Genomic DNA, 26,296 nt, shown 5'->3' on the forward strand with positions numbered 1-26,296 from the left:
AACTGCTGAGCCATCTCTCCAGCCCTCATGCAGCATTTATAATTACTGGAAAAGCAGGGTGTTTTTGAAAGGACTCTGGGAACATCCGGGAGGTGAGTTACAGTAAAGTGGGGGATCTCTGCTGCAACCTCAGAAGCTGTGTTTAATGACACTTGGAAGCAAGTGGTGTATTAACGCATACCAAAAGTCACACGGTAGTCATCAGACAAACAGGTGGACCATGGATGCTTATTAAGGGAGCTAAAGATAGCCTGGGATAATTTGGATCTGAATCTGCAACATTCCAACTCTCAGTAATTGCAAGTTCTGATCTGTCAATCAGCTTCATAGAGTCTTTAGCTCTGTGTGTGTGTGTCTGTGTGTCTGTGTGTGTCTGTGTCTGTGTTTCTCTTTCTCTGCAGACTTACTGTTTTCCCTGCTCGGTACTCCCTGAAAGGCTCAGGATCTCCTTCCGGCCAAAGGTTCCCCTCTTGGCGAGGCCTTCCTTCCCTGCCTCTCTAACAAAGTGGCCTTCTCTACCCCGCTGTCTGTCTCCAGCCGCTTTGTTTCCTTCGTGGCACTTACCACTGGCTGAGTCCACGTTTACTCTCTCCTTCCCGTCCACCGTGTAAGTTCTATGGAGCCAGGGCCTCGGAACTCCATGCACCTATCACAGACGGCTGGCCAGCATGGTAGCAGGCTCTCGGGAAGAACTCATTAGTGGTGATGTACAGTCGTAGCGTCGCAAACCCCGAGAGAGCCGACGACCTCTGGATGCTGCCACTTGTCTGCTGTGTCCGAGTTCAGTATGGTTTGTGTGTCAGGTTCCACTGTTTTAACTATGAGCTATAGGAAGAACCAAAGTGAATGGACTACTTGGATGATGCCTTTATCCCGTGTGATGGTCCATTGGAATCAAGCAAGGGTAGAGGACCAGGGAGAGGCCTCAGTGTGTAAAGCATTTACAAACGAGGCCCTGAGCTCAGATTCCAGAACCTACCTAAAAGCTGGGTGTGAAATGTATTAGTCCATAATCTCAGTAAGAGATGGGGTGGGGGTAAGCCAGGCAGGGCTCCACATGCCTTTAATCCCAGCATTTGGAAGGTAGTTGCAGAGGCAGGTGGATCTCTGTGAGTCTGAGAGTTTGTGGCCAGCATGGTCTACACAATAAGTTCCAGGCCAGCCATGGCTACATAGTAAGACCCTGTCTACAAAAAAAAGTAAGAAAAAAGAAAGAGCCAGGTTGTGGTGGTACACACCTTTTATTCTAGTACTTGGGAAGCAGAGATAGGCAGAACTCTGTGAGTTGGAGGCCAGCTTGGTCCAGAGTGAGTTCTAGGACAACCAGGACTACACAGAGAATCCCTGTCTCAAAAAACAAAAACAAAACAAAATAACAACAAGAAAATGAAAAAAGAATTGGAGACTGGGAAGCAGACACAGGAGAATTCCCCACAGGCTACCAGCCTGGCCTCTACAGTGGTAAACAACAAAGAAATCCTCACAAGCAAGGAGAATGATGAGGACCAAGACCCAAGCTGTCCTCTGATCTACACACACACACACACACACACACACAGAGATAAGCAAACAGAAGAGCTGGAAAAGAGAAGCAGCCGCCGCACAAAGTGACCTGTGTGAGACCACACAGAGACGAAGGCCTTGTGAACCCTTCACACCCATGTTCTGTGAATCAGCCTCCTGCTGTCCATGTCAGTGTTGGTACAGAATTACCTTGGCTTTGTGTTCATATTTGTATCTAATGTACAGTTTTGGTTTTATGGTAACATAAGAACTAGTAGTTTTTATATTAGTGAATATTAAATGTTTTGAGATTATTTTTAATTTAATTAGGATTTTTTTCTCTATATAATGTAACTTGTAAAAATCTAAAGAGGAGTGAGTCAGTGTTGGAGGTTAGCTGAAGCCAGGAACTCATGGAGGAAGTTCTTAAATTCTAGAAGTGTTCCTTCTCTGATGCTGTGATAAAATACTATGACCAGAGCACCTTAAGGAAGAAAAGCTTTGTTCTAGCTCAAGTTTCCTGAGATACTGAGTCCTCACGGCAGCGACCGAATGAGGCCTGAAGCTGCTGATGGCATCCATCTGCATACAGGAAGGAGGGGGGGAGGGAGGGAGGGAGAGAGACAACAAGAACAGGAAGTGGGGCAAGGTTTATTAGACCCCCTAAAGCCCGCCTCCAGTGACATACTTCCTCCAGCGAGGTGCACCTTCTAAAGGTCCCATGACCTCCTCAAACAACGCCCTCAACCGGGGGACAAGTGTTCAGCTACAGGAGCCCATGGGAGACGTTTTTTCATTCAAACCACAACAGGTGTTTTTAACGAAATTAAGATATATGGAGTAGGTTTTTAAATTTTACCATGATGTTGGGGCTGGAGTGCAGCTCCATGCTAGAGTGCATGTTTGGCTTCAGCCCCCACAAAGTCCTGGGCTCAATTCTTAGCACCAAAAGTAAATGAATGAATACACAGTGAAATTTAAGTCTACCTACACCCAAGAGGTGAAAGTACCAAGAGGTAATTTTTGTTTATGTGATTGGAACTTCTGTGCGGCAAAAGCCTCAACTCACCTGAATTTCTTGCTTAGACATGTGTACACAGTAAAGACTTGATCACATATACTGATTCTGGGGCCCAGACTGGGGAAGGGACACAGGGCAGACTCTAAATTCTAAACTGTGCCCTAGACTCTCAAGAGACCAAAGAAGGGATTTGGTGTTTGGGACTTGGAGGCCAGTGGAGACACACTCTTTCTTTGAAAGGAGGTGTGAATGGTCCTCATCCTGTGTACATTTCACCTGAACATGCGTGTGCATTTAAATGTCTACTGCCAAGTGTAATTTAATAAAGGCCCAGCCACGTGCAGCTGTGGCATGGGAGAGCCGAGAGCCGAAGATGAGGCTGGGCTCGGAGCAAGGGCTTCAGGAGGGAGAAGATGCTCCCCAAACCACAGGATGTTTCCGTGGACAGCAATTTGTCTATGGCCTGAATAGTTGCTGAGAATAAGGTGTAGCATGGCCAGGTGGCTTCAGAGTCGGGGTTTGGATAATAATCCTTTCTCTTAACCAGTCACTTAAGAGAATCCTAGGTTGGAAGGTTTTACCACAGAATGAGGTACTCGCTGTCACCAACTATATAGATAATAGTCACCTTGAACAACAGGCCACTTGCATTTGTATGTATATGAATCTGCTGAATTTCTCTTTTAGGACAACTTTATTTTCATTTTGTTTTAAAACAGTGCTATTTTCTGTTTTTCTTTTGCTTGTTCTGTCTTCTTGGAGACAGAAGCTCTCTATGTAGCCCGTACTGCCTTGGAGAATACTGTGTATCACAGGCTGACCTGGAATTCACCATCCTCCTCCTCCGGCCTCCCAAGTGCTGGGATGACAGGCATGTGCCACCATGCCCAGCTCCTGTTTCCTTTCTTCTTTTAACAGCTCTACCATATGATATTTAGAAGATGCCCCTCGTTTATACCACAGCCCATTTGGCACTTGGGCCCAGCAGATTGAGACAGGCTGGAGACTTGATTGGTCTGTGATTTGGAGACAGGAAGTGGGTGGCAGAGAGACGGGGCCCCGGGAGCACCCCCCAGTGGCTCTGTTTTATAGCTGTTTGGCCATGCTTGCTCAGGTCCCCCCCACCCTTTCTCTGATGAGGACTCAGGTGAATGTAGGATACCTAGTGGGTTCTCTGGGACCCTTCAGAAAGCTCCCCACCAGGCAGGGGGAGGGCTGAGCAAAGGATTCGCTTGCAGAGGCTTCTTGGGGTAGGTTCCTGTAAGTGGCTTGTCCAATGGGTGTGGAACTGCACATTGTTGATTTCCCTCCAGTGATTCAGGCGCGGCAATCCCAGGGCCTGTTCCCTGTCTTAGAACATGCATCTCTTGAGACACAAAGGTCAAGTGGGAAGAAATGTCGCAGTGGGACTATGGATCTTGTTCTTTAAGGTAGGGAGGGATAAACACTCTGCCTGGAGGTGCCTGAAAGATGAGCAGTTGTTACAGAACTCTTGGGTTTGCATGTGTGTATGTGTGAATGTGTGTGGGGGAAGCCCAGTGTTGACATTGGCCTTCTTCCTCAACCACTGCTCCAAGTCTTGGTTTTTGAGACAGCCTCTCACGGAACATGGAGCTCACTGACTAGGTTAACTGGCTGTTGTCTTTGTCCCTCCGACACTGGAATTTCAGATGTCTACCTGGCCATTAACAAAAAAGGGCTGGAGATCTGGACTCGGGTCCTCATGACTCACTTTACCCATGAAGACGTCTCCCTGGCCTCTTATGGAAAACTTAAAAAAAGCGTGTGTGTCTATGTCTGTGTGTGTGCATGTTGTAAACAGATGTGTGTGCAGGAGTGTGTAGCGCAGAGAATGTCAAGTGTCTTCCTCGATTGCTCTTGCCTGGAGACAGGCTCTCTCAATGAACCGGAATCTCATGTTTCCCCTAGGCTGGCAGGCCAGCGAGCCCCCAGAGGCTGCCCTGATTACCCCCCCACCCCAATGCTAGGGTTATAGGAACGTGCAGCCATGCCCCACTGTTTGCTTGGGTGCTGGGGAATCAAACTCAGATCCTCATGCTCAATGAGCCGTCTCCCAGCCCTTCCCGTCAACTGTTTATGTGGAAAGCAACTCAGAGCTGTGCACACTGAAAACGATTCTTCCATTCACCCATTCATTTTTTCACTCAGCGGACCATCCACGAGACACTGTACCTGGGGCAGGAAATGTGGCAAGGAGCAAGGTGTGGCTGTGGGATATTCCCACTGAGCTTTGCCAGATGAGATGCTGCCGTGGGCAGAGATGTAGTGTGGGATGTAGGGTGTGTGCTGGTCCATAGCCCCTCCAGTGACCACGTCAGGATAATTATAGCAGACACACTGCGGGAGGTAGGAATATGGGAAGACCCCAGGATGAGTTCAGTGAAGATGGAAACTGTATCCAAGTCCCAAGGCTGCTCCTGACTTGAGTGTGAGACCCTAGAGGAAATGACCAACCTAATAGAACTTAATAGTACGTCTCTTAGGTGGTGGAAATACTGTCCCATGCTGGTGCTACAAGGGTCTGGCCCAAGTGATATAAAGGAGGGACCCTGCCTCCTGTCTGGCATGTATGGACAATGAGCATGTCTGAAAAAAGCTTAAAGTGTGGTTTGGGGGTACAGAGTTGGCCTGTCAGAGGGGCCACTGCTGAGGGGCAGGTGCTGAGCTCCTTGGAGTTGAGTGCTGATGCCTGACAAGAATCAGCCCAGGGGGGGGAGGGGGGGAGAACACTTTTCACAGGAGGTGACAGTTAAAGTCACTGGCTGGGGGTGGAGATGAGTTGATAGAGTGCTTACCTGGCATGCATGAAGTCCCGGGTTCCACCCTCTGCACCCTGTAAACTGTGATGATGACCAACGGTTACCCTAATACCCAGGAGGCGGAGGCAGGAGAATCAAGGTCAGTCTTAGCTATGGAGTGAGTTCCAGACCATCCTGGGCTCCATAAGACCAGATGAAAGAGGAAAGAAGGGAAGGAGGGAGGGAGTGAAGGAGGAAGAGGTGGAGGGAGGGAGGGAGAGAGGTGGATGGAGGAGGAGAGGTGGAGGGAGGGAGGGAGGGAGAGAGGTGGAGAGATGGAGAGAGGGAGGAAAGTATAGGTCATAATCCAGGTCAGGCCACATAGTGTAGACAGGCACGTCCGCTGGTTATCTGCAGGATGTCCCCTCCCTGTGACCCCTGGCTCCGTGGTTAGTGGCAGTGCTCAGGTAGGCGCAGTGTAGGTATGTCCTGCGTTTGAACAGCTTCTCCATGCTGGGCTGACCTGTGTTACTTGGGACAAGACAGAAATCTGAGAAGACCCCACGTGGTTTTAGGAAGTGATTTATTTTCCTCGGGTGTTTTGGCTTGAGTATAGGTTTAGATCTGTCAGGGTGGGTCAGCAAGCTTTATTTTGTGACTGTAGGCGTGTGGTGTTGAGGGAGCCTCAGAAGCCGGATTTGGGCTGGAGATTTGGGGTGCTTCTTTATCCTTCTGCTGTGTGGCCTTGGGCTCCCTCCACGCAGGAGACCAAGGCACAGATGGTAGGAGCTGGTGTCTCTGCCTCAGACCTTGGCTGTGCCCAGGGCACCGTGGAGCTCCATTTAGTCCGTTGGCAATGTTTATGGCATCTCATCTGTGGACGCAGCAGCGTGCTTGAGGTTCCCTGCCCTCTGCTTTCTTAATCAGTTAATAAATTAGTTTGGAATGTTGGTGTTGTCTGGTCAAGAGTGGAACTTTCTGCCTCATAAGTATTTAAAACCGCATTATGAGCAACACCAGTGTTCTTGTGGCCATAATACAATGTTGGTGCTCTTCATTTCCAGATTCTAGCCCTTTCTTTTAGCATGCGAGGCAGATGACTCAGCGTTCTCATTTTTCATAATAGAGTCTTCCTTGCTAGCCTGATCTCAGATAAGAAAACACTCAGGGAGGTGGACACATGTATCTGCCTGGGATTGACTCTAATCCCTGAATGAGAAATAGGTTCCGCCCCTCTCTTGCTTCCTCCTCTCTTCTGGTTGAGCCTTTCTGTTGTTTTAAAATATGTTTACTTACCCTTTAAAAGATTTGGGGCGGGGGAAGAGTGTGTATGTGTGTGTGTACACTTCTGCCAGAGTGCCCAGAGGCCAAAGGGGTCTCCTGGAACCGGCATTACAAATGGTTGTGAGCCACCATGTGGGTCCTGAGACTCGAACCCAGGTCCTCTGGAAGAGCAACCAGTGCTCTTAACTGCTGAGCCGTTTTTCCAGCTCCCTTCTGCTTTTTGGTTTATTCATTGCTGTTTGTGAAACAGGGTCTTACATAGCCCAGGCTGGCCCCAAACTTGCTATGGAGCCAAGGGCTTCAGCTTTTGATCCTCTTGCCTCCACCTACCAATGCTAGGGTGACAGGTACGGTTTACCATCTCTGGGTTTATGTGCTGCTGGGGATCAAACCCACGGCCCTGTTTATGTTAAGTGAGTACTCTACCAACTGAATCACATCCCTGGTCCACTGCCGTGCCTTTCTGCATCTTGGCTCTATTTCTGAAGCTTTTAGAAATCATCATAAGGATCAAGATGTGAACATACCTTAAGTATTATTTTGAGCATGAATTCTTTATTTCTCCAGAGCCTGAGTACATGAGGCCTCACTGTGTTTATTACCAAATGTGGGTGTGTATTGGAAGTGCAGGGACCGCACATGACCTTTGATATTCTCTTCTCAGCTCAGACCTTTTTTGGGGGGGGAAGATTAACTTTATGTATGTGGCTGTTTGCCTGCATGTATGTCTATGTACCACATGCATACAGTGCCCTGGAGGCCCGGAGAGGGCACTGGGTCCTCTGGAACTGGAGGTACAGATGGTTGTGAGCAGCCACGTGGGTGCTGGGAACTTAACTCAGTTCTTTTACAAGAACCAACAGGTGCTCTTAACCACTGAGCCATCTCTCCAGCACAGTCACAGGATTTTAAAATTCTGTTTGGGAACATAAACATGCCGCGATCAGAGAGGTGATCTGTCTGCTACTGAGATAGAGAAGCCAGAGGCCCATCCAGGCAGAAAGGTGAAAGTGGACGTCCTGAGGGCAGAGGACGGTCCTCAAGTCACCAGAGTCCACGCATATGTTGTATGGGTCAGTCCAGGTGACCTGATCTTGAGAGCCCCGGTTGAGTTGCTATGGTCTCCAGCCCTGGGAAAAGGACCCTCCCTTCTCATGACCTCTCTTCTTCTTTTGTGCCATTTCTCTTGAACGAGGTGGGTTTGACAGACAGCTGTAGCACTCAGTACTAAAGATGTACTAATTCCTACCCTCAACCCCCACAGCAAAATAACTTGGGCTCGAGAGATGGTTCAACTCTTCAGGGTGGCTCCTGCAGAGGACTCAAGTTCGGTCCCTGGCACCCACATCAGGCCGCTCATAACGAACTTCCTGTAACTCCAACTCCAAGAGATCCGATGCCCTTCAGGTTTCAAGAGCACCTGCCCTCAAGTGTACAAACATACAAGAGAGAGACACACATACATTCAAAATTGAAAAATAGTTAAAAAATATTTTTAAAAACCAGGCAATTTTGTTGTCAAGGTTATTCAAAACTCAAGCCCCCTTGAGCTCTGCGCTCCTTTTCAGACCTCACCTTCCTTTTCCAGATGGTGTCCCCAGGGAGCTGTAAAGGCTCTCCTGGGCGCCAGGAGGCTGCCTTGGGGGCATGGAACTCTTGTCAGCTTTCTGTCTTTGCAGGAAGTGCCCATGGGACACAATGCTTAGTTTAGGGAAGGCTGTGGCATTCTGTCCGCTTTGGGGACATGGAGAGGAGCTCTGTGTATTGTTTGTTCATTTTAGGCTTCTAGTGGCTCACTCTTACCCTTCAATTTTAATGGTGGTTCTGTGTGTGTGTGCATGTATGTGTATGTGTGAGTGTGTGCATACACATGGAGGCCAGGGAGGCCTTGGGTGTGATTGCTCAGGTGACACCCACCTTTCTTTTGACTCTGGGGTCTCTCACTGGCTTGGGATTCACCAAGCCTGGCCAGCAAACTCCAGGGCTCCGCTTGCCTCTGCCTCTCCGGCACTGGGATTACAAGCGCAGGCCATCATCACCATCATGATACTCAGGGTTTTTTTTTTTTTATGTTCTGAATTACTCTTTTAAGGAATCCTGAGTGTTGAACTCAGGCCCTCATGCTTGTGTGACAGGCACTTTACTGATGAAGACAACAAAATTCTGGCCTTCCCTCTGGCCCTTCAGGCATGCCCTCTAGGGGTAAACATGTTGTCATTTGAAGTTTTAACTTATTCCGTATTAGCCTGGCAGTGGCCTCCCTCTGACTGGACAGCCACAGCATCACACTCAGGGGGATTACTTTTTGGTTCCCAGCTCACTTCTTACTTCCTGGACTTGCTCAAAGGCGCACTGAGGTTCTCCAGCTTCCCACCTCCCTCTTCGTTGCTGTGTTAACTAAGTCGTTATGATAAAGTGGAATTATCCACACACATCAAATGAGTCCCCCGAACTCCGATGCCAGGCACCACGCTGCAGGCTTGGGCATCACTGTCCTAGGAAAGGAAGCTGCAGAAGATTTATGATGGTGTGGCTGCCTTTCCTCAGAGCCAGGATGCCTGCCCTCTGTGTGCCTGGCAAGGCCGCTGGGAGTTAGCGAGGAGAAGCAGGGATGCATGCACCAGGCTTACGTGACTAATCATGCTCCCTGGTCATGTGTGATGGCCCAGAGAGAGGACACATCTCCATCTGGCATGGGTTTTGAGCTCTGCCAAGAGCTGCGTCTTTGTTCCCACACACATGCCCATTGATCTCACTAACTAAAGCGATTATCATCACTTAGCAGCCTTTTCAGAAAGCCTTATTTCCACTCCAAAACACTGCTTTTATTGCCAAAGTGCTACAATGTTGCATCCTGGCAATTGATCAGCGTTTACTGCCAGATTATGTAAGCCCTTGGTGGGGCTGCCTGACTGGGCAAATGTGTCTGTGATGTGTGTTAGGATCTTACACCAGGCCTGGCGCCTGGAAGTGGAGAACAGCTGTCCTTAGGTTAATTCACTCATTAATTCAGTGGTTATGCTTTGATTGGGTAGGAAATCAACATTTGCTTAAGGCACTCAGCTGAGAAAATATCTGGTTGAGGTTTGTGGTCGAGGAAATGTGAATTGTGGTTGCTTCATGAAATTTGGATACGTGGACTGCTTTACCAACCTGGAGCTGGGATTGGAATAAACCGTGGTGGCCATATTCAAAGACTGAGATGCAATTAGTGTTGACTGTAGTAAGTGTGGCAAAGGACTATTAAAACCCTAGTTGAGCTTCTCATTAATACAATCGGAAGAAATGTTTCCATTGAAGAGTCCCATAAGGAGAGATTGTTGGTGAATGAAAAGCAACTCCCTTGGGTAGATAAAACACAAAAAAGAGCCCCAGTGGATGAATTTGTTTGTACAGAGGCTCTTAAAAAAAAAAAAGCCACAGGGCTAAGGTATACTCAGTGGTCCAGTGCTCACTTAGCACCTGGAAGGCCCTGGGTTTGGTCCCCAGCACTGACCATGAAAGATTTGTAATGGACTTTGAAAAACAGAAAGAAATCCATGATGATTCTGCTGAGAAAGGGGTCAAGATGTGACTGATGAGTTTGGCACTGTCCATCATGCATTGCTTCATGGATCCAAGGCAAGGTTATCTGTCTTTAGAACAGTCTTCCTGCCCTCCCCATTGCCAGCCCACTTGCTCTGTTTAAGGACATCAGTAGGTCTTCCTGTAACAAGCCTAATTCAAACCATTGGGACACACACACACACACACACACTCAATGCAAGTTAGTTAAGTTCAAAGGTTTGTCTCCCCAGCCCTCCTCAAATGATAGTAAAGGAATCAACAGGTCGAGACCCACAACAGGTGAAGAGTGTGGGTGCCGGATTAGTGGAGGGGCGGGGGTAGCCACTGCACCAGCAGAATGAAGCGCCATGTGCCTGCAGCATCTTGCCTGGTCTGACTGTGAGATGCAGCCCTAGATTACCGAAGGAGGCAGGGGAGAAGGGTCAAGATCCAGGGAATCACTTAAGGACTTGGGGAACTGGAGTGGTCAGCCCTCAGAGTGTTCTCAACACCCTGAAGATGGACTGGCTTCTCCCTGAACCTCTCCCAGACTCCAGCAGCATCAGGGAAAACCAATGGACTTGGAACAAGTAGTGTGTGGACTGAGGGGCACTGATGGCAGCTGGGCCCTCCAATTGTCTTTTGCCACGTCTTATGGCACCAGTAGACATGCGTGCAGCCCGGCAGTGGAGTGACAATGACCAGTTTGGAGGACTTCTTTTTCCAACCTGCCCTTGTAGTTGGGGTGGCCAATGAGTAGGCTTTTCTCAAGAAGAGGTATGTGCGGATGTTTGTACACATGTGAGTGCAGTGCCCTCAGAGTCCAGAAGAGGGCGTGGGGCCTGCTTGAGCTAGAGTTGCAGGTGGTTGGGAGCCCCCTGACATGGTTGCTGGGAGAGGAAGTCAGGTCCTCTGAAAGAGCAGTGCATGTCCTTCATCACTCAGACATCTCTCCAGTCCCAAGAACTATTTTTTTTTTAAGAAACAACTAAAATATTCGTGTATATTTTCATAGCACAAATCGGATATAGAAGGAAACACAGATACGGTTGGATACAGGGAATGATGTCCCTTTGCAAAACTCTGTGCACATGTACTTGAAACCGGTTGTAACACACAACTTTGTTGGGAAACCCAATACCAGAGTTGATTGCAGAATAGAAAGGAAGACTCAGGAAGACCCCGGAGAGGGACAGAAACCAGATGGTTGTTATCTGTGAGGAGCAGTCGAAGGTTTCCTGGGGGTCTCCATGGCTGCTGCAGTTTCTCAGGGTGGTTTCTGCTTGAGGCACTCTGCAGTAGGGCATGGCCCTTGTCCTGCTTTGGGCCAGCTCTGCAGGCATCTGGCATGCAGGTGGCATGCATACACCCTGCTTAGGAGGAGGCCGTGATTCTTGGTGTGGTATCAGGACCCATCACAAAATAAAGATTTTGAGTCTTATCCTCCCCCAACCCCTGAACCCTCACCCCTAACCCTCAGGAACACTTTTCAGATGAATATACCTGGTGAACTTTTTGGTATGAAGAAAGATTTTTTTTAAAATTCCATCATTTATCCTCATTGTTATTTTCTCAAATAATTCTTTAGAGTAAAACATGCCTTAAACATTACATTTAGGTAGCATTAAAGATCTCAAAGCTAGGCAAACTGGGATGTAGCCTGGTTGGTAGCTTTGCTTAGCATGCATGAAGCCCTGGGTTTGTTTGTCAGTGCTGTGTAAACGAGGCATGATGATACACCTTATAATCTGAGTGCTCAGGAGGTGGAGGACATTCTGGGATACATAGCAAGTCTGAAGCCTGTCTGGGATACATAAGACCTTGTCTCAAGGGGAAAAAAAAAAAAAAACAGAGGTGGACAGTTAGATGCCTCAGTAGGAAAAAGTGCTTGCTGTCAAGCCTGATGACCTGAGTTCGAATTTTAGGGTATAAATAGAAGCCGAGAACTGACTCCTGTGTATTGTCGTCCGGTCACGTGCTTACTGTGGCAAATATGCATCTATACACATGTATACACATATATCCATACACAAAATAAATGAATGTAAAAGATTTTAAAGTCAGATGTGCATTAAAAAGGCTGATGGTGTTTGGGGAGGAAAATTGTCAGAGGAAGAGAAGACTAAAGATGAGCCTCAGAGTTTCTTAGCTCTTACCTATTTTCATGGAAAAGTACCTTGTTCTTGATTGCTGGCAACCAGAACACTCTCTTGGTTAAAAATAAATAGCACCAAGTGTGAGGAAACCTACTAAGGGGAAAAAAGTGAGCAGACTAGCTGGAAACCAGAGCAGAGCTATGCCAGAAGCCAGGTCATTACACCAGAGTCTGCCCTCAGACCAGGACGGCAGCCAGGGTTGGCCAGCCGGCCATCACTGGGGCTCAAGGACATCCAGAAAGGAGTGTGGGTCAGGACAGTACTCAGCCATGGGTTCTAAAGTCTCTGTTCTGGTTAGAGTGTCCAGCTGGCTTTGAACCCTGATAGTTCCCCCATAATCATCCTAGTCTTTATTTAGACAGATGTGGTCTAATAAATACAATGTTCTCTTTCCTCCTGCCAGCCGGGACTCTAAACCATGGAGCTGTATTTTGGTGAATACCAACACGTGCAGCAGGAATATGGAGTCCACCTGAGACTTGCCAGTGACGACACCCCAAAGCCAAGGAATTCCCAGCCCTCAAAGGCAGGCTCCTATGGCGTCAGTATTAGGGTCCAGGGAATTGATGGCCACCCCTATATAGTCCTGAACAACACTGAACGGTGTCTAGCAGGTACGCCTTTCCCAGAAAACGGGCCAGCGTTTCCATCTTCAATGATAAATAATTTGTCCTTACATCCAAGCAACGGGACCGGGTTGAAGGAGAACCGTCCAGAGGAACTGCAGCTTCCAGAAAACCCATACCTGCAGACCAGCCCGATGAGAAACCAGAAGCAGCCCTCGCTCCATGAGGGCAGGAATGGAGTTGTAGAACGCAAAGACGGGCCCCCAAAACTACCCCACGTGCTCAATTTTCAGAAGCACCCGGAGCTTCTGCAACCCTATGACCCTGAAAAGAATGAGGTGAACTCGGAAAAGCATCACCCTCCGGAGAGTCCCTGGCTGAGAAATGCACCGGAAGAAGGGACCAACTGCAAGAAGCCCCGGAATTGCTTTCCCAAACCTTGCGGTTCCCAGCCCAACAGCCCTACTTTGGAAGACCTAACTAAGACCAACACGACAGCAATCCGTCTCTGCAGCTCCGTGGTCATAGAAGACCCCCAAAAGCAGACCTCAGTGTGCGTGAATGTTCAGAGGTGCGCCAAGGAGGGGGCGGGAGAGGAGGCCCTTTCCCCTCGACGGAAATCTCCAACCGCCCCCAGCCCACAGGCCTACTCTGAAACCAAGAAAAGTAGGCCAGATGTGCTACCCTTCCGGCGACAAGATTCCGCAGGACCCATTCTGGATGGAGCGCGGTCCCGGAGGTCATCTTCGTCATCCACGACTCCCACCTCAGCCACTTCCCTGTACAGATTTTTACTCGATGATCAGGAATGCGCCATCCATGCTGACAATGTCAACCGCCATGAAAACAGAAGGTATATCCCCTTCTTGCCGGGAACTGGGCGGGATATTGACACCTGCTCCATTCCCGGGGTGGACCAGTTAATCGAAAAATTTGACCAAAAGCCTGGGCTTCAGAGAAGAGGAAGGTCTGGGAAGAGAAACAGGATCAATCCGGATGACAGGAAAAGATCTCGAAGCGTAGATAGTGCCTTTCCGTTCGGTCTCCAGGGAAATACAGAATACCTCACCGAGTTCAGCAGGAACCTGGGCAAGTCCAGCGAACACCTCCTCCGGCCGTCCCAGGTCTTCCCGCAGAGGTCGCAGGCCCCGGAGCACCGTGGGAAGCACAGTCCCAGCTCGACCCTTGCAAAGCTGCAGGGTACCACTCAGGGTGCCCACCCCAAGCCTCCCCTGCAGAACAAAGACGGGAAAGCGCTGAACAAAGGAAGTCAGGAAAGTGTGGTGGCTTGTGCCTCCTCGCTTCCAGCACCGAATAAAAAAGAGGAAGAAATCAAAATAGCCACCGCCACGCTGATGTTACAGTACCGGGCTGTGGCCGCCACACCTGATTCTGGGGCCAAGAAAATTTCCGTGAAGACATTTCCTTCCGACTCGAATACGCAGGTAACCCTTGTGTTTTTCCTTTTCAAAGCGGTAGAGGCAATGTGCCTTCGGAGTGAGTGTCCTAAGTCTTGAATCAGTAATGGCACATTTGATGTGTGTGTGTGTGTATGTGTGTGTGTAAGCACACATGTGCATACATGTGCACATAAATAGGTGTGCAGGTGCATATGTGTGTGTGGAGGCCACAGGCTGTCATCTGGTGTCTTCCTCTCTCTCTCTCCACCTTTCTTTTTGAGGTGGGATCTCTCACTGAACCTGGAGCTCACTGATGGAGCCACACCTCCCCAGGGCTGGGATGACAGGCAGGTACAATGCATGGCCTTTTCACGGGTGCTGGGATCGAACTCGGATCCTCACGCTTTAGAGCAAGCACTTCCCAAACTGAGCCGTCTCTCTAGCTCTTGCACATTTTGTTTTATTTTGTTTATCTAATTTTTTTTATTTATTTGGTTTTTTGAGACAGGGTTTCTCTGTGTAGACCTCCTGCCTCTGCCTCCTGAGTGCTGGGATTAAAGGCATGTACCACCATGGCCCAGCTGTCGTCGTCTTCTTCTTCTTCTTCTTCTTCTTCTTCTTCTTATTATTATTATTATTATTATTTATCAGATTATGTCCTACTGTCAACTGTATAGTTTTCTAGATTATTCTGAATGCTGCCAGGTTCACTTTCTATGAACTTCTCTGTCAAATAGTACACAGAGAGACTCCATTTCTCTTTTTGTGTGTGAAGTCTGGATGTATACAGAATGAGTTTTAACACACAGGTTCTGAGGTTAGGTTTACATCCATATACTTTTATTATTATTATTATTATTGTTTTTTTGAGACAGGGTTTCTCTGTGTAGTTTTGGTGCCTGCCCTGGAACTCACTCTGTAGACTCCGAACTCACAGAGATCCGCCTGGCTCTGCCTCCCGAGTGCTAGGATTAAATGCGTGCGCCACTACCACCACCTGGCTACTTTTATTCTTGAAATTAGGTGGCTAGGTTGGTTTCTGGTCTGAGAAATCAGGTTAATCTTAATTTAGGTTAATTGCAAAGTGATAGAGTCTAAGTGGCACATTGAGTGTTTTGATAGTAACAGTTAAAAAATAATAACAGTAATAAAAACAATGATAAGGCTGGTACCTTCCAGGGGTTATGATATTATAGCATTGCAACAGCTGTGTGCACCTTTGCTATTAACCTTCGTTGACCATTGAGAAAACCCAGGGAATGAGAAGTCACTTGCCCAAGGGTCCACAGCTCACGGACGCCAGATGGATTGATTTTGGAAAGGAGTGTGCTGGCCACCTCTGCTTCAAGGTCATTGCCGTCTCCCTGGAGTGTCACCCTCTTGGTCTAATAACAAACTTCATTATCTTCCAGGCCACACCAGATCTATTAAAGGGCCAGCAGGAGCTCACGCAACAAACCAACGAAGAGACGGCCAAGCAGATCCTTTACAATTACCTCAAAGAAGGGTGCGTGGTTTTCCTTGGAGAACAGTCATTGCTGTGTTTGGTGGGGCTCTAGACTGTATTTGAGGCTTTGTATTTAACTTTTCTTTCCTGTTCTACCTGAACCAGGCTCGTCTCTATGGAGGCAGTTTCCTACTAGGTATAGCGGGTAGGGAAGGATGTTCTTTGTAAGTCAATTAAAAATAGAGTTTTATTTGTGTATGTGTGTGTCCGTGAGAAATGCATATGTGTGCATATGTGTGTACAGGTACACTTGACATTTGTGTTCATTTAGGGGTCAGAGGTCAAAGTCAGGTATCCTCTATCACCCTCCATCTTGATTTTTTTTTTTTTTTTTTTTTTTTTTTTTTTTTTTTTTTTTTTTGAGACAAGATCTCTCACTAAACCTGGAACTCCCAGTTTCAGCTAGCCTGGCTAGCCAGCAAGCCCTTGAGATCTGCCTGTCTCTGCCTCCAACCCCTGGGCTACAGATGTGTGCCACCATGCCCAACTTTTGTGTATTTAGGGTTCTCCCTCAGCATTTTACTCTCCCCTGCCTTAAATTAATGTTTTAAAAAAGGACCTTTACTGCATCAAAACAAGTTCAGGGATGGGAGGTCTACCGGTCAGCCCCACCTTGAGGTCTCCATCAGTCCTTACTGGAAATCACAAATGAAAGCTCTTCCTTTCTCTCAGAGGGAGGCCTGGCCTGAACCCAGGCTTCCATGGTCAAGCACTCGGGAGGCATCCGAGAACAATGTTTGCCCTGCTTATCTTGGAAATTCAGTTCCAGACACTTGGGTTCTTGTCCTCCATGCCGCCATGCTGGGATTCTGGAGCAGGAATCTGAAGCTTCTACGGCAGTCCTCTTACGGAATGGTTAGAAGAAAGGCTTCCAAGTATGACGTGAATGAAAGTCAGCCGCCTGAGACGTGCGGCTGTCAACGTCATCGGGTGTTGGTGTTCTGTGATTTGTGATTGACTTGTCAGCCAGACAGAGCTGGCAACGTGGATTCAGAACACAACACAGGGCCTTAAAAATGGCCACAGGGTTTTTACAGGCTTCCCCCTGTGAAATTAAGGTAGAAGACTGTGGTTTTTAAATTCTCTTTCCTTCCTTCCTCTCCCCTCCTCCTCCTCTTCCCTCTCCCACCCCTCCCCTCCCCCTCTCTTTCCCGTCTTTCTCACTTGATTTGTTGAGAGACAGATGAGACCAAAGCTAATAGTAGGTGCCTGTTTAAGGAATTTTATTTTAAATCCCTTAATTGCCAGGGGTGTGGTAAAAGGAGCTGATTAACCGTGGCAGTCGGGACAAAGGGCTGCTGTTGGGCCAGCTTGGTATTGGGGCTTCTTTTTCTTAAACAGGGGCAAAATCAGTTACAAGTCCTTCAACATTTTAGTAGCTTGAGATTGCAAAGCATGAGTGTGTGTGTTTAATTCCCTCTGGGACAAATGTGAGCACTGAGTTGAGCGACAGCTTACCGCGCTTTCACTGTGCGTGTTTCAGATTGCGTCTGTCATGCTCAGATGCTCAGGAATGAACATCTCTGTCCGAGATGGAGTGGCAGTGTCCTTCCATCCTGCCCATCAAACGCTGGTTTTGTCTGGAGCCTGGACTCACTCAGAGCGCTTTCAGGATATCTTCAAGGGCTCTCGCTGTGAGCGTACGGGCATGCAGAAGACTTTGAGGCCGATGTCCTCATCCCATAATGCCTTCTCTGCTGCTGTTTTGCAGAAGCACAGACAATGACGATGCCACCAAAAGGAAAGTCAACCTGGTCTTTGAGAAAATCCAGACCTTAAAGTCTCGAGCAGCAGGGAGTGCGCAAGGAAATAATCAGGTAAGCTGTAGCGTTTGTGTTCTGTAGGGCGTGTTTAACGTGAAATGTGGAGAGGGACCGGTTTCTTCAGCTGCTGCCAGCAGCAGTAAGTGGGATGTCCCCCTCAGGGAGAAAGCGGTGCCTCAGATGACCAGCCTCGCTTTAAACTCAGCCTAATCCAAAACACCCTAAAACCCCAAACTTCTTGAGTGTTGACGTGGCTCGTGTGGAAAATTCAACACCTGACCACATACATGAAACATGATCACAAACTTCTTTTCATATAGAAAGTTGTTAAAACCATCAGATCAAATCACCTCTGGGCTCTGTGTATTAGAAATTTATGTGACTTAAATGAATTTTGCATTTCTACTCGTGTTTATAGAATATCTCATTATATTCATGCAGATATTCTAACCCCAAAGTAATAACCTCAAATCTGAAATACTTCTAGAGCCAACTATCTTGGAGAAGGAGTCATGACCAGCTGAAACAGAGAATGTTTTCACTCATCAGCTGAATGATCGGCTAGACGAGCTCTAGCCCTTGTGGCTATGACTGTGACTATGCTGTGAGTGTGAAGGTGGTGGTGGAGGGTGCGCGTGTGTATGTGTGTGTGCAGGTTTGCACAGGTGTGCAAGCACTCAGCATGCCCGAAACTATGCTGTGAGTGTGAGTGAGGGTGGTGGTGAGTGTGTGTATATGAGTGTGTGTGTGCACAAGTTTGCACATGTATGCAAATACTCAGCATGCCTGTGACTATGCTGTGAGTGTGAGGGTGGTGGAGAATGTGTGTGTGTGTGTGTGTGTGTGTGTGTGTGTGTGTGTGTGTGTGTGTTGTATGTGTGGTATGTATACAGGACTGCAATTCTGATTTGGGAACTTAAAACTACAATTTGCTTGTACACAGCTTTCTGTACCTAATTCTCCTTTCCATTAAAAAAATTTGTTGGCAACTTCATATGCATATATAATGAATTTTAGTTGTTTTCCCAATCAATCCTCCTCTCTGATAGTTCTTGTTTTGAGACAGGGACTCACTATGTAGACCAGGCTGGCCTCAAACTCACAGATCCATTTGTCCGTGCCTCCAGAGTGCACTGGGATCAAATCTCTCATATTTCTTAACATTAATTTAGTATTTTTTGATAAAGGTTTTAAATTTAAATCATAACTACTATTCTTGCTTTTTATTTACTTGCATGCTGTGGGGAAGGCACAGCCTTTGGACTTGATATTAAGATTGTCATTATGGATTATGGACTTGGAGCAATTAGCCGGAACTGAGGAAGTCCGTGTGTCCCTTCTGCAAATAGGATGTCTAAGGTCAAAGCGGTCTTTGTGAGAAGGCAGGGAGGCAGGATATTCTAGGTTGGAAGAATGGCACAGACAATATTAAGAACTGTGAGTCTGCCATGTTTATGTTTCTTGAAGTAATTTTATGTAGTTGCTACACGAAACCAGGATGTGGAGAGAGCTAGATGGGACGTTTCCATTCTAGGTATTTTTATTTTCTTTTGAGACAGGATCTCATGTAGCCAAAGCTGGCCTTGAACTTGTGATTCTCTTGCCTCCAGCTCACGAGTGCTGGGTTTACAGGTGTGTACTGCCACACCCGTTTATATAGTTCGGGGATGGAACCCGGGCTTCTTGTGTGCCTGGCAAGTGCTCTTAGATAGACACAAATTGCAAAAGTTCGTTCCTTTTGCTACCTTTAGAGAGAGGCAAGATTAGAGAGAGGCCAGTTAAGAAGCCCTGCTGGCTTGAGAAAGGCAGGATGAGATCTCTGGCACCATGCACAGTGTCCCCCTTCTTCTTGTGTTCTGAATCGAATCCTTTGCTGACAAAATTTTGGACTTTTATCTTTTGGGGTGTGTGTGTGTGTGTGTGTGTGTGTGTGTGTGTTACGTGATTCCCTAGGGGAGAACGTTAGAGCGTTTTTGTTATGGACTGAGACCATCTTAGAAAGTGCAAAGTGATAGAGTTTTGTTTTCCTTTTGACTCCTCCCTGCCTTCTTCCCCAGCTCCCTCTCCCCTTCCTTCCCCCGTTCCTCTTTTGTATGTGGATTTAGGTTCTAAGATGGACTGCCTTCATTCCACGGCGAAAACTTGGCACTCCTGCGCTTTTGCCGCGGGGCTCTCTTGCCGGTCCCCGCAGTCCATGAGAATCGCCTCTTGCAGGTTTATGATATACAACCCTCACCCGGATCAGTGACTTGGGAGCCTTGACTCTGCCTCTTCTAGCTTAGATTTCTGCTTTTATCGCTTCGCCTGCCACTTAACTGCAGGATTTTAGCCAATTCCTCTTGAGAGCTTCATCCTGTTATCATTTCCATGGTAGAGAGGAAACAGGAGCCCTTGATATTCACACTCAGATCAGACCCCAGACCTCCGAACGGACTGTTTTATCTGGCCCCTCTCCTTGGTGGGAACGCAACGACTGGAAGGAGAGAGCCAGTTTGGCCCTAGTGTGTTTATTTGCCCTTGCTGACAGGCCTGTGCTGAGGGTGGGGGGATGAAAGTCTGCTGGCCATCAGGAACATTCTCCCCCAGGGCAAGGGAGGTTTGGAAATGGAAGGGCTGACTGCTCAGACACACAGGTTTCTGGAGAATGTCACACAGCAGGTGTTTTTTCAACAAAGACTTTTATGCTGGTTTATTGGAGTCGAACTTAAAGTAAATAGCGCGAATCCTAACTGTGTAGTTTGCTGTGTTTTTAACACAGATTTGCATCTGTGCAAATCCTACTCAGACAGGGTGTGCCCTTCACCCAGAACTTTCCTGAATGTTCTTTCCCTGTCAGTCATATCTCTTCTTTCTTGAGGTAATCCTTTTGTGACACCCATCACCTAAGTTAGTTTTACTTAAATTTCATATAGTCACCTGATTAACTGTCTGTCCAGCTTTATTTCTTCAATATTGTGTCAGCGAAGTTCATTAATATTAACTACTTTTTATTACATATTGTTTTGTGTGTGTATGAGAGAGAGTGTGTGTGTGTGTACACACTAGTGTATTTCTGGTGACTATTTCCAGCTTGGGACTCTTAACAATAAAGCTACAGTGGACATTGGATTTTATTTTTCATGCCCTTTTTCAGTGGATACATACTCATTTCTCTGGCATAGAGAAGCAGGAGCGAACTCCAGGTCGTACATTAGGCAGACGTTTTGCTGTGCATTCTGTGAATGGTTCCAGCATTCTGTGAATGGTTCCAGCATTCTGTGAATGGTTCCAGGAAGTGGTGGGACAATCAACACTCCTACCAGTCGTGCACACGAGGCCCCAGTGTTAGACCCACGCTAGGACCCTCTGTTCTGTTGCATGGATTCTGCGTCTCCTCCTCTGCATCAGCTCCATGCAGATGTGGCCTGGATCTTCACAGTAGGCTCTGACATCTGGTAATGTCTGCCTTCCACTTCATCCCTTTCTTCTTTTCTTCAAGTTGGCCATTCTGAGTCTCTCACCTTCCCATACAGATGCTAAACTCCCAGAGGTGGGGGTGAGGTGGGCAGAGCTGGAGAGAGGGCTTCTGGAGAGGACCTGAGCTTTGTTCCTTAGCACCCATGTCATGTGCTTCACACCGACTCCAGCTCCAGGGGATCAGGCACCTATGGCCTCTGTAAGCACCTGCACACACTTGCACACATGTGTATCATACACACACATACACATAATTAAAAAAGCAATAATAACTCTTTAAGACAAAGCAAGGAGGGGAGAGAACAACAAGGACATTTGTCTGGGGCTGACTGGGGCTGTGCATATCACTTTGTGCAGGTTGCCGTCTTCATGGGTCTGGTCCCCTTCAGAAGCATGAACCTTCTCCCCGTTCATTCGCGCCCTCTATTTCTCCTGTATGCCACAGAACTTTCATTTTGGTTTCTTCCAGTGGCAGCCTTCCTCCTCCTGTGCTTCTGTGTTTCCTGTCTTGGGCTGTGTTCTTCCGTCCCAGGGCACCGTTCTATTCTGTCCTCTCGTCTTTTCTGCTGGCAGTGAGCTCTCTCTGAGTTTGCTCAGATCGCCCTTGGTCCACTCCCATGTCTGAGGCTCTTTAGTTCAGGGAGCATTGTTTGATCTGATCACTTTAGAGATACATTCGTCTTCTGACCCCGGTGGCTCCCCTAGAAGGCAGGCAGCATTCTTAGATTTGTTCTGCTGAAAGCCGAACATCTGTTCTCTGTAGCTGCTCTGAATATTCGATCTTCCGGTTTTTGGAAGTTTGAGTGTAATGTGCCTGAATGTGGTTTTCTTGTGTTAACCTGAACTCTTGACTTCGTCATTTTCTGGCACTCAGCAGATCTGAAACACCCTGGCCATTTGTTTTGAATATTTCTTTCATATTCTAGTTACATGTATTTTACTTTTTTTTTAATGGTCTCCCTTGTTCTGTGTGTGTCTGTATCTGTGTCTATGTGAGTGTTTGTGTGCCTCTTTGTGTGTGTGTGTGTATGTGTGTGTGTCTGTCTGTCTGTCTGGTTTCATTTGGCATATCATATACTCTGGATATTCTCCTCTCTCTGCCTCTCCCTCCCTGTAACAGCTCTGGCCGTCCTGGAACTTACTTTGTAGACCAGGCTGGCCTGGAACTCACAGAGCTCCACCTGCCTCTGCCTAGTGAGTGCTGGGATTAGAGGTGTGCACCACTACTGCCCGCCTTGCCCCCTCTCTCTTTGAGACAGGGTCTCACTATGTATCTCTGACAGTTTAGGAACTTGTTTTTTAGACCAGGCTGGCCTCGAACTCACTGGGATCCACCTGCCTCTGCCTCCTGAGCACTGGGATTAAAGGTGTGAGCTTTTCTCTTAATGTTTCAAATTCATTAATTTTCTTTGCTGGCTCTGTCTTTTTTTTTAAGGTTAAAGGTTTATTTTTTTTAATGTCCTGAAGACACCCCCCGCCCCGTCATTCTTTGAGAATGATTCTTTTTCTTCTCATATGTGTGTTTGTGGTGTGCCTGTGCACACGAGTGCATGTGTGTGGAGGCCTGAAATTGATGTAGAGAATCTTCCTGGAGGCCTCTTCAACCAAAGTCTCAGGAGCAGGGTCTCTCATCAAACCCAGAACTCACTGATACGGCTCATTTTACTAGTTAGCTTGCTCCAGGCACCTAGTCACTTTCCCAGGCTGGGATTACAGGCGAGCCACCACACTGACCGGGTACCTGTGTGGGTTCTGGGGACCTACACTTGGTCCTCTTGCTTGCCCAGGCAAGTGTTAACTGCTGAGCCATCTCCCCAACCCCCAGGGACCAGTGTTTTAAGAGCCACCTAATGAGTTCTTCAGTTTCAAGTATCATGCTGCCGTTCTAAAATGTCCATTTGACTGTGTTTCTAGATTTTAACTACCTTTGGGAAACCATCATTTTTTTTTTTTTGTCCATTTTGTTCATCGTTTCCTGTGTTTTAAAGAATATTATTCAAGCTGGGCAGTGATGGCGCACACGCCTTTAATCCCAGCACTGGGGAGGCAGAGGCAGGTGGACAGGGGAATCTCTGTGAGTTCGAGGCCAACCTGGTCTACGGAGGGAGTTCCAGAACAGCCAAGGATATACAGAGAAACCGTCTTGAAAAACAAAAACATAAACAAACAGAATATCATTCATAGCTCTTTTGACCCCCTCTCATCTAACTTCTCTGTCTGGGTCGTCTTCCCTTCTGTGTTAGTCAGTTTTTGTCCTGTTGCTTTAAACATCCAGGATTTTCTACCTGCATGCTGGGTGGTGGATGAGAGCTTACACATGCCCTGGATTGTCTTCCACCAAAGGGCGTGGAGTTTTCTCCTGAGAGCTGAATCCTGTGCAGCTCACCTCTCTAGGCACTGTTGTTTCAGGCTTGGCCGAGGGGGTCTCAGTAGGTTTTACCTTCCCTCCTGTGGCGTGACCTGCACCCCCTTCTCAGATCTCAAGTGAATGGGAAGATGTCAACCACGCTTAGTCTATAGTGACTGAGTTAGGACTCCACTGTCTCCCTGGCTCAGCACAACCTGGCTCTTAGACACTCTTTTTCTGATGAACTTTTGGAATCTTGCCTTGTGTATAATACAATGTAGGAATTGTCTCAGAAACAAAAAAGGTATTTTTTAATTTGTTTTTTTTTTTAATCATTTTTTAAAAATAGCTTTTTCCTGTGGTGTTCTTACTTCCTAATACCCTTATCCCAAGATTGGTCTTTTCCTTATGATATCTAATTTCCTAGATGCTTTTTAATTCAACATGAATTGCTCATCCCCTTTGTTTGGGCTCTTTTCTCCTCTTGAATTACAGTAATAAATTATTCTTGTTGGTTGGTTTTGTTTGTGGTGATGGGGACTGAGCACTGGGCCTCATGTATGCCAGGCAGTTATATGTAGTCCTGAGTTACATCTCCAGCCTGATAAACTAGGTGTTTTTAGAGCTAGTCTAATCTCAGAGCAGACTCGAGTAGAAAGGACAGGAAATTCCCTTACCCTACTGTGATCTTCCGGTACACTTGTTAGCGTGGGCAGATATTGACACACATTTACTGTCTACATCCCATGGTTCACTCTGGGATTGCTCTTGGTAGTGTACATTGTATTGGTGTGGGGGGGGGGGGTGAGGTAGGTATGTGTGTGTATGTGTGTGTGTGTGTGTGTGTGTGTGTGTGTGTGTGTTCACGTGCGTACACATGCATGTGGAGGGCAGAGGTCGACATTAGATGCTTTCTTCAGTTGCTCCCCACCCTATTATTATTATTATTATTATTTTCTCAAATTCCATCCCTGGGAAGGCAGAGAAAAGAAGATCCCAAGGCTCGCTGGCCAGCGTTTACCCTATTGAGTCAGCCCCAGGCCAGTGAGAGGTGGTGTTTTTTCTGTTTATGTTTAAGGTTCCTCAGGAACAACACCTGAGGTTGTCCTTGGGCTCCCACGTGCACACACCGGCAGGTGTTCTAAATTTAGTACTTTCATATTTCATGACATGTTTGAAAGCTGTCCCAGAAGTCAACCACCTCTCTCAAGTGTCAGTCATGTTGGAAGTCTGGTGAAACAGTCCCTGGACTGTGGTGGGAGATGTAAAATACATTGTGAGGAGCATCCCCGTTATCTCTGGGGGAGGGTTCTGCTTGGTCCAGTCTTACGATGGTCGGTGCTGTGTCATATCCGTGACATCCCCGATCTTACCGTGGGGGAGGAGAATCCAAGCATCTCAAGCATTTAACTGAGGATACCTTTGTAATTAATCGCAGGCTTCGAATTTTTCCGCCGAAGTCAAAGACCTATTGGAGCAGAAGAACAAACTGATCTTAGAAGTGTCGGACCTCCAGAGGCAGCTGCAGCTGGAGACGAAGGTATCTGGCTTTCTTACATTTTCCCATTTCCGTCTCGGCGGATTAAGGAGGTTTAGAACACATTGGGATGTCCAGGTGAGGTGAAAGTCAAAAAAAATTTCCCTCCTAAAAGAAACATTCCTCCCAGCCCTGAGCACATTCCTTCGAATTTGGTGGCTGCTAGCCAAAGAATTTCTTAAAGCGACCAGAACACACAGAAACTGTTTGCTTTGAGCAAAAGAAATCCTGGTAGAGACAGGCAGACCAGTGGGAAACGAAGTGTATTGGTACCGCATAAAGCATTTAAACTGAAGTAATAGAAACAGCAAAATCAGGTCTAGCTGGGTTTGTGTTTTTCTTTTAGAAGCGTTCAATTCACTAAATCTGAACAGTTCATATTCCTTCTGGAACTTCTGAACCTTAATTACACGATTTGACTAAATTGTTTAATAATGAAGGGACAGTGCATTAGTGTTCACAAGTGGGCTTCTGACCTGGGGATGTCCCTCATTTGGTTAAGGGCTTGCTCAGTATACATAAAACCCTGGGTTCCAGCCCCGACCTCATAACCCAGGCATGGCAGTGCACCCCTGCTTTGCCAGCACTTGGGAGGTGAAGGCAAAAGATCAGGAGTTCATTGTCATCCTTGGCTACCACAGCCAGCTTGCTGTTAGCCTGGGCTATGCGAGACCCTCTTATAGACGGACAGACAGACAGATACATAGAGGGTGCAGGTGGTGTTTCAGTATTGATAGACAGCAGAAGTATTTTAAAACCACATTTCTTCCTGTTAGAACCATCAGAACATTAAGGAGGAGAGAGAGAGGATGAGAAAGGACTTAGAAGAGCTACGAGGCCGGCACCAGAGCCAGGTGGAGGAGACGGCCGCCCTGCAGCGACGGCTGGGCGAAACTGAAGACGAGCTGCGGAAGAACCTGGAAGAGTGAGCACCCGCCCGCCCGCCTGGAGCCCCTGCCCTCCCTGACTTCTGGAGTCCTATGTTGCTAGAACCTCCTGTCCTTTTCAAGCCTCCTAGCCCTCCAAGTGTTTATCAAGGCCACTCACCTTTCTGTCCCGCTTACAAAATCATGCAGTTAGAGTTATAAGCAGGGAGGTTAATAATTGTTAAAAACCCTTTACATCCCTTAAGTGTGCCTTATGTAGCTTTAGCCCCAGCAGGGGATATTCTGGCAGGTAAATGAGAAGCAGGGGGCCCTGAGGGAAGATATCTAATGACTAAGGTTTCGACTGGGATTCTGGGGTCTGATATCTAATGACTAAGGTTTCCAGAAGCCTGGGTCCAGCCTCCAAAGTGCATTAGCCTGTGGGGTTCACAGTCTCTCAGCCTGAGCACTTTGTCCACAATGGGTTGGTCTCTGTGATGTATACTCAAACTTCTGCTCATCCCGTAGAGAGGAAAAGTAACTCTAAGACCCCACCTGCCTTATTATCCTGTGAAACTTGGAGGC

The 26,296-nt window shown here is 47.4% G+C and overlaps 1 protein-coding gene across 1 annotated transcript in view; it reads left to right on the top strand.

The window, feature by feature from the left end:
• The window catches only part of Cgnl1 (cingulin like 1), a 149,387-nt gene that overhangs the window by 27,851 nt on the left and 95,240 nt on the right, over nucleotides 1–26,296 (top strand). The window contains exons 2-6 of the mRNA XM_028865572.1: nucleotides 12,673–14,280; nucleotides 15,648–15,742; nucleotides 17,454–17,559; nucleotides 24,747–24,848; nucleotides 25,622–25,770. Coding sequence (XP_028721405.1) covers nucleotides 12,688–14,280; nucleotides 15,648–15,742; nucleotides 17,454–17,559; nucleotides 24,747–24,848; nucleotides 25,622–25,770 — 2,045 coding nt within the window. The 5' untranslated portion in view covers nucleotides 12,673–12,687. The remainder of the gene's footprint in view (nucleotides 1–12,672; nucleotides 14,281–15,647; nucleotides 15,743–17,453; nucleotides 17,560–24,746; nucleotides 24,849–25,621; nucleotides 25,771–26,296) is intronic.

The sequence above is a fragment of the Peromyscus leucopus genome, chromosome 7 (assembly GCF_004664715.2).
Source record: "Peromyscus leucopus breed LL Stock chromosome 7, UCI_PerLeu_2.1, whole genome shotgun sequence".
NCBI lineage: Eukaryota > Metazoa > Chordata > Mammalia > Rodentia > Cricetidae > Peromyscus > Peromyscus leucopus.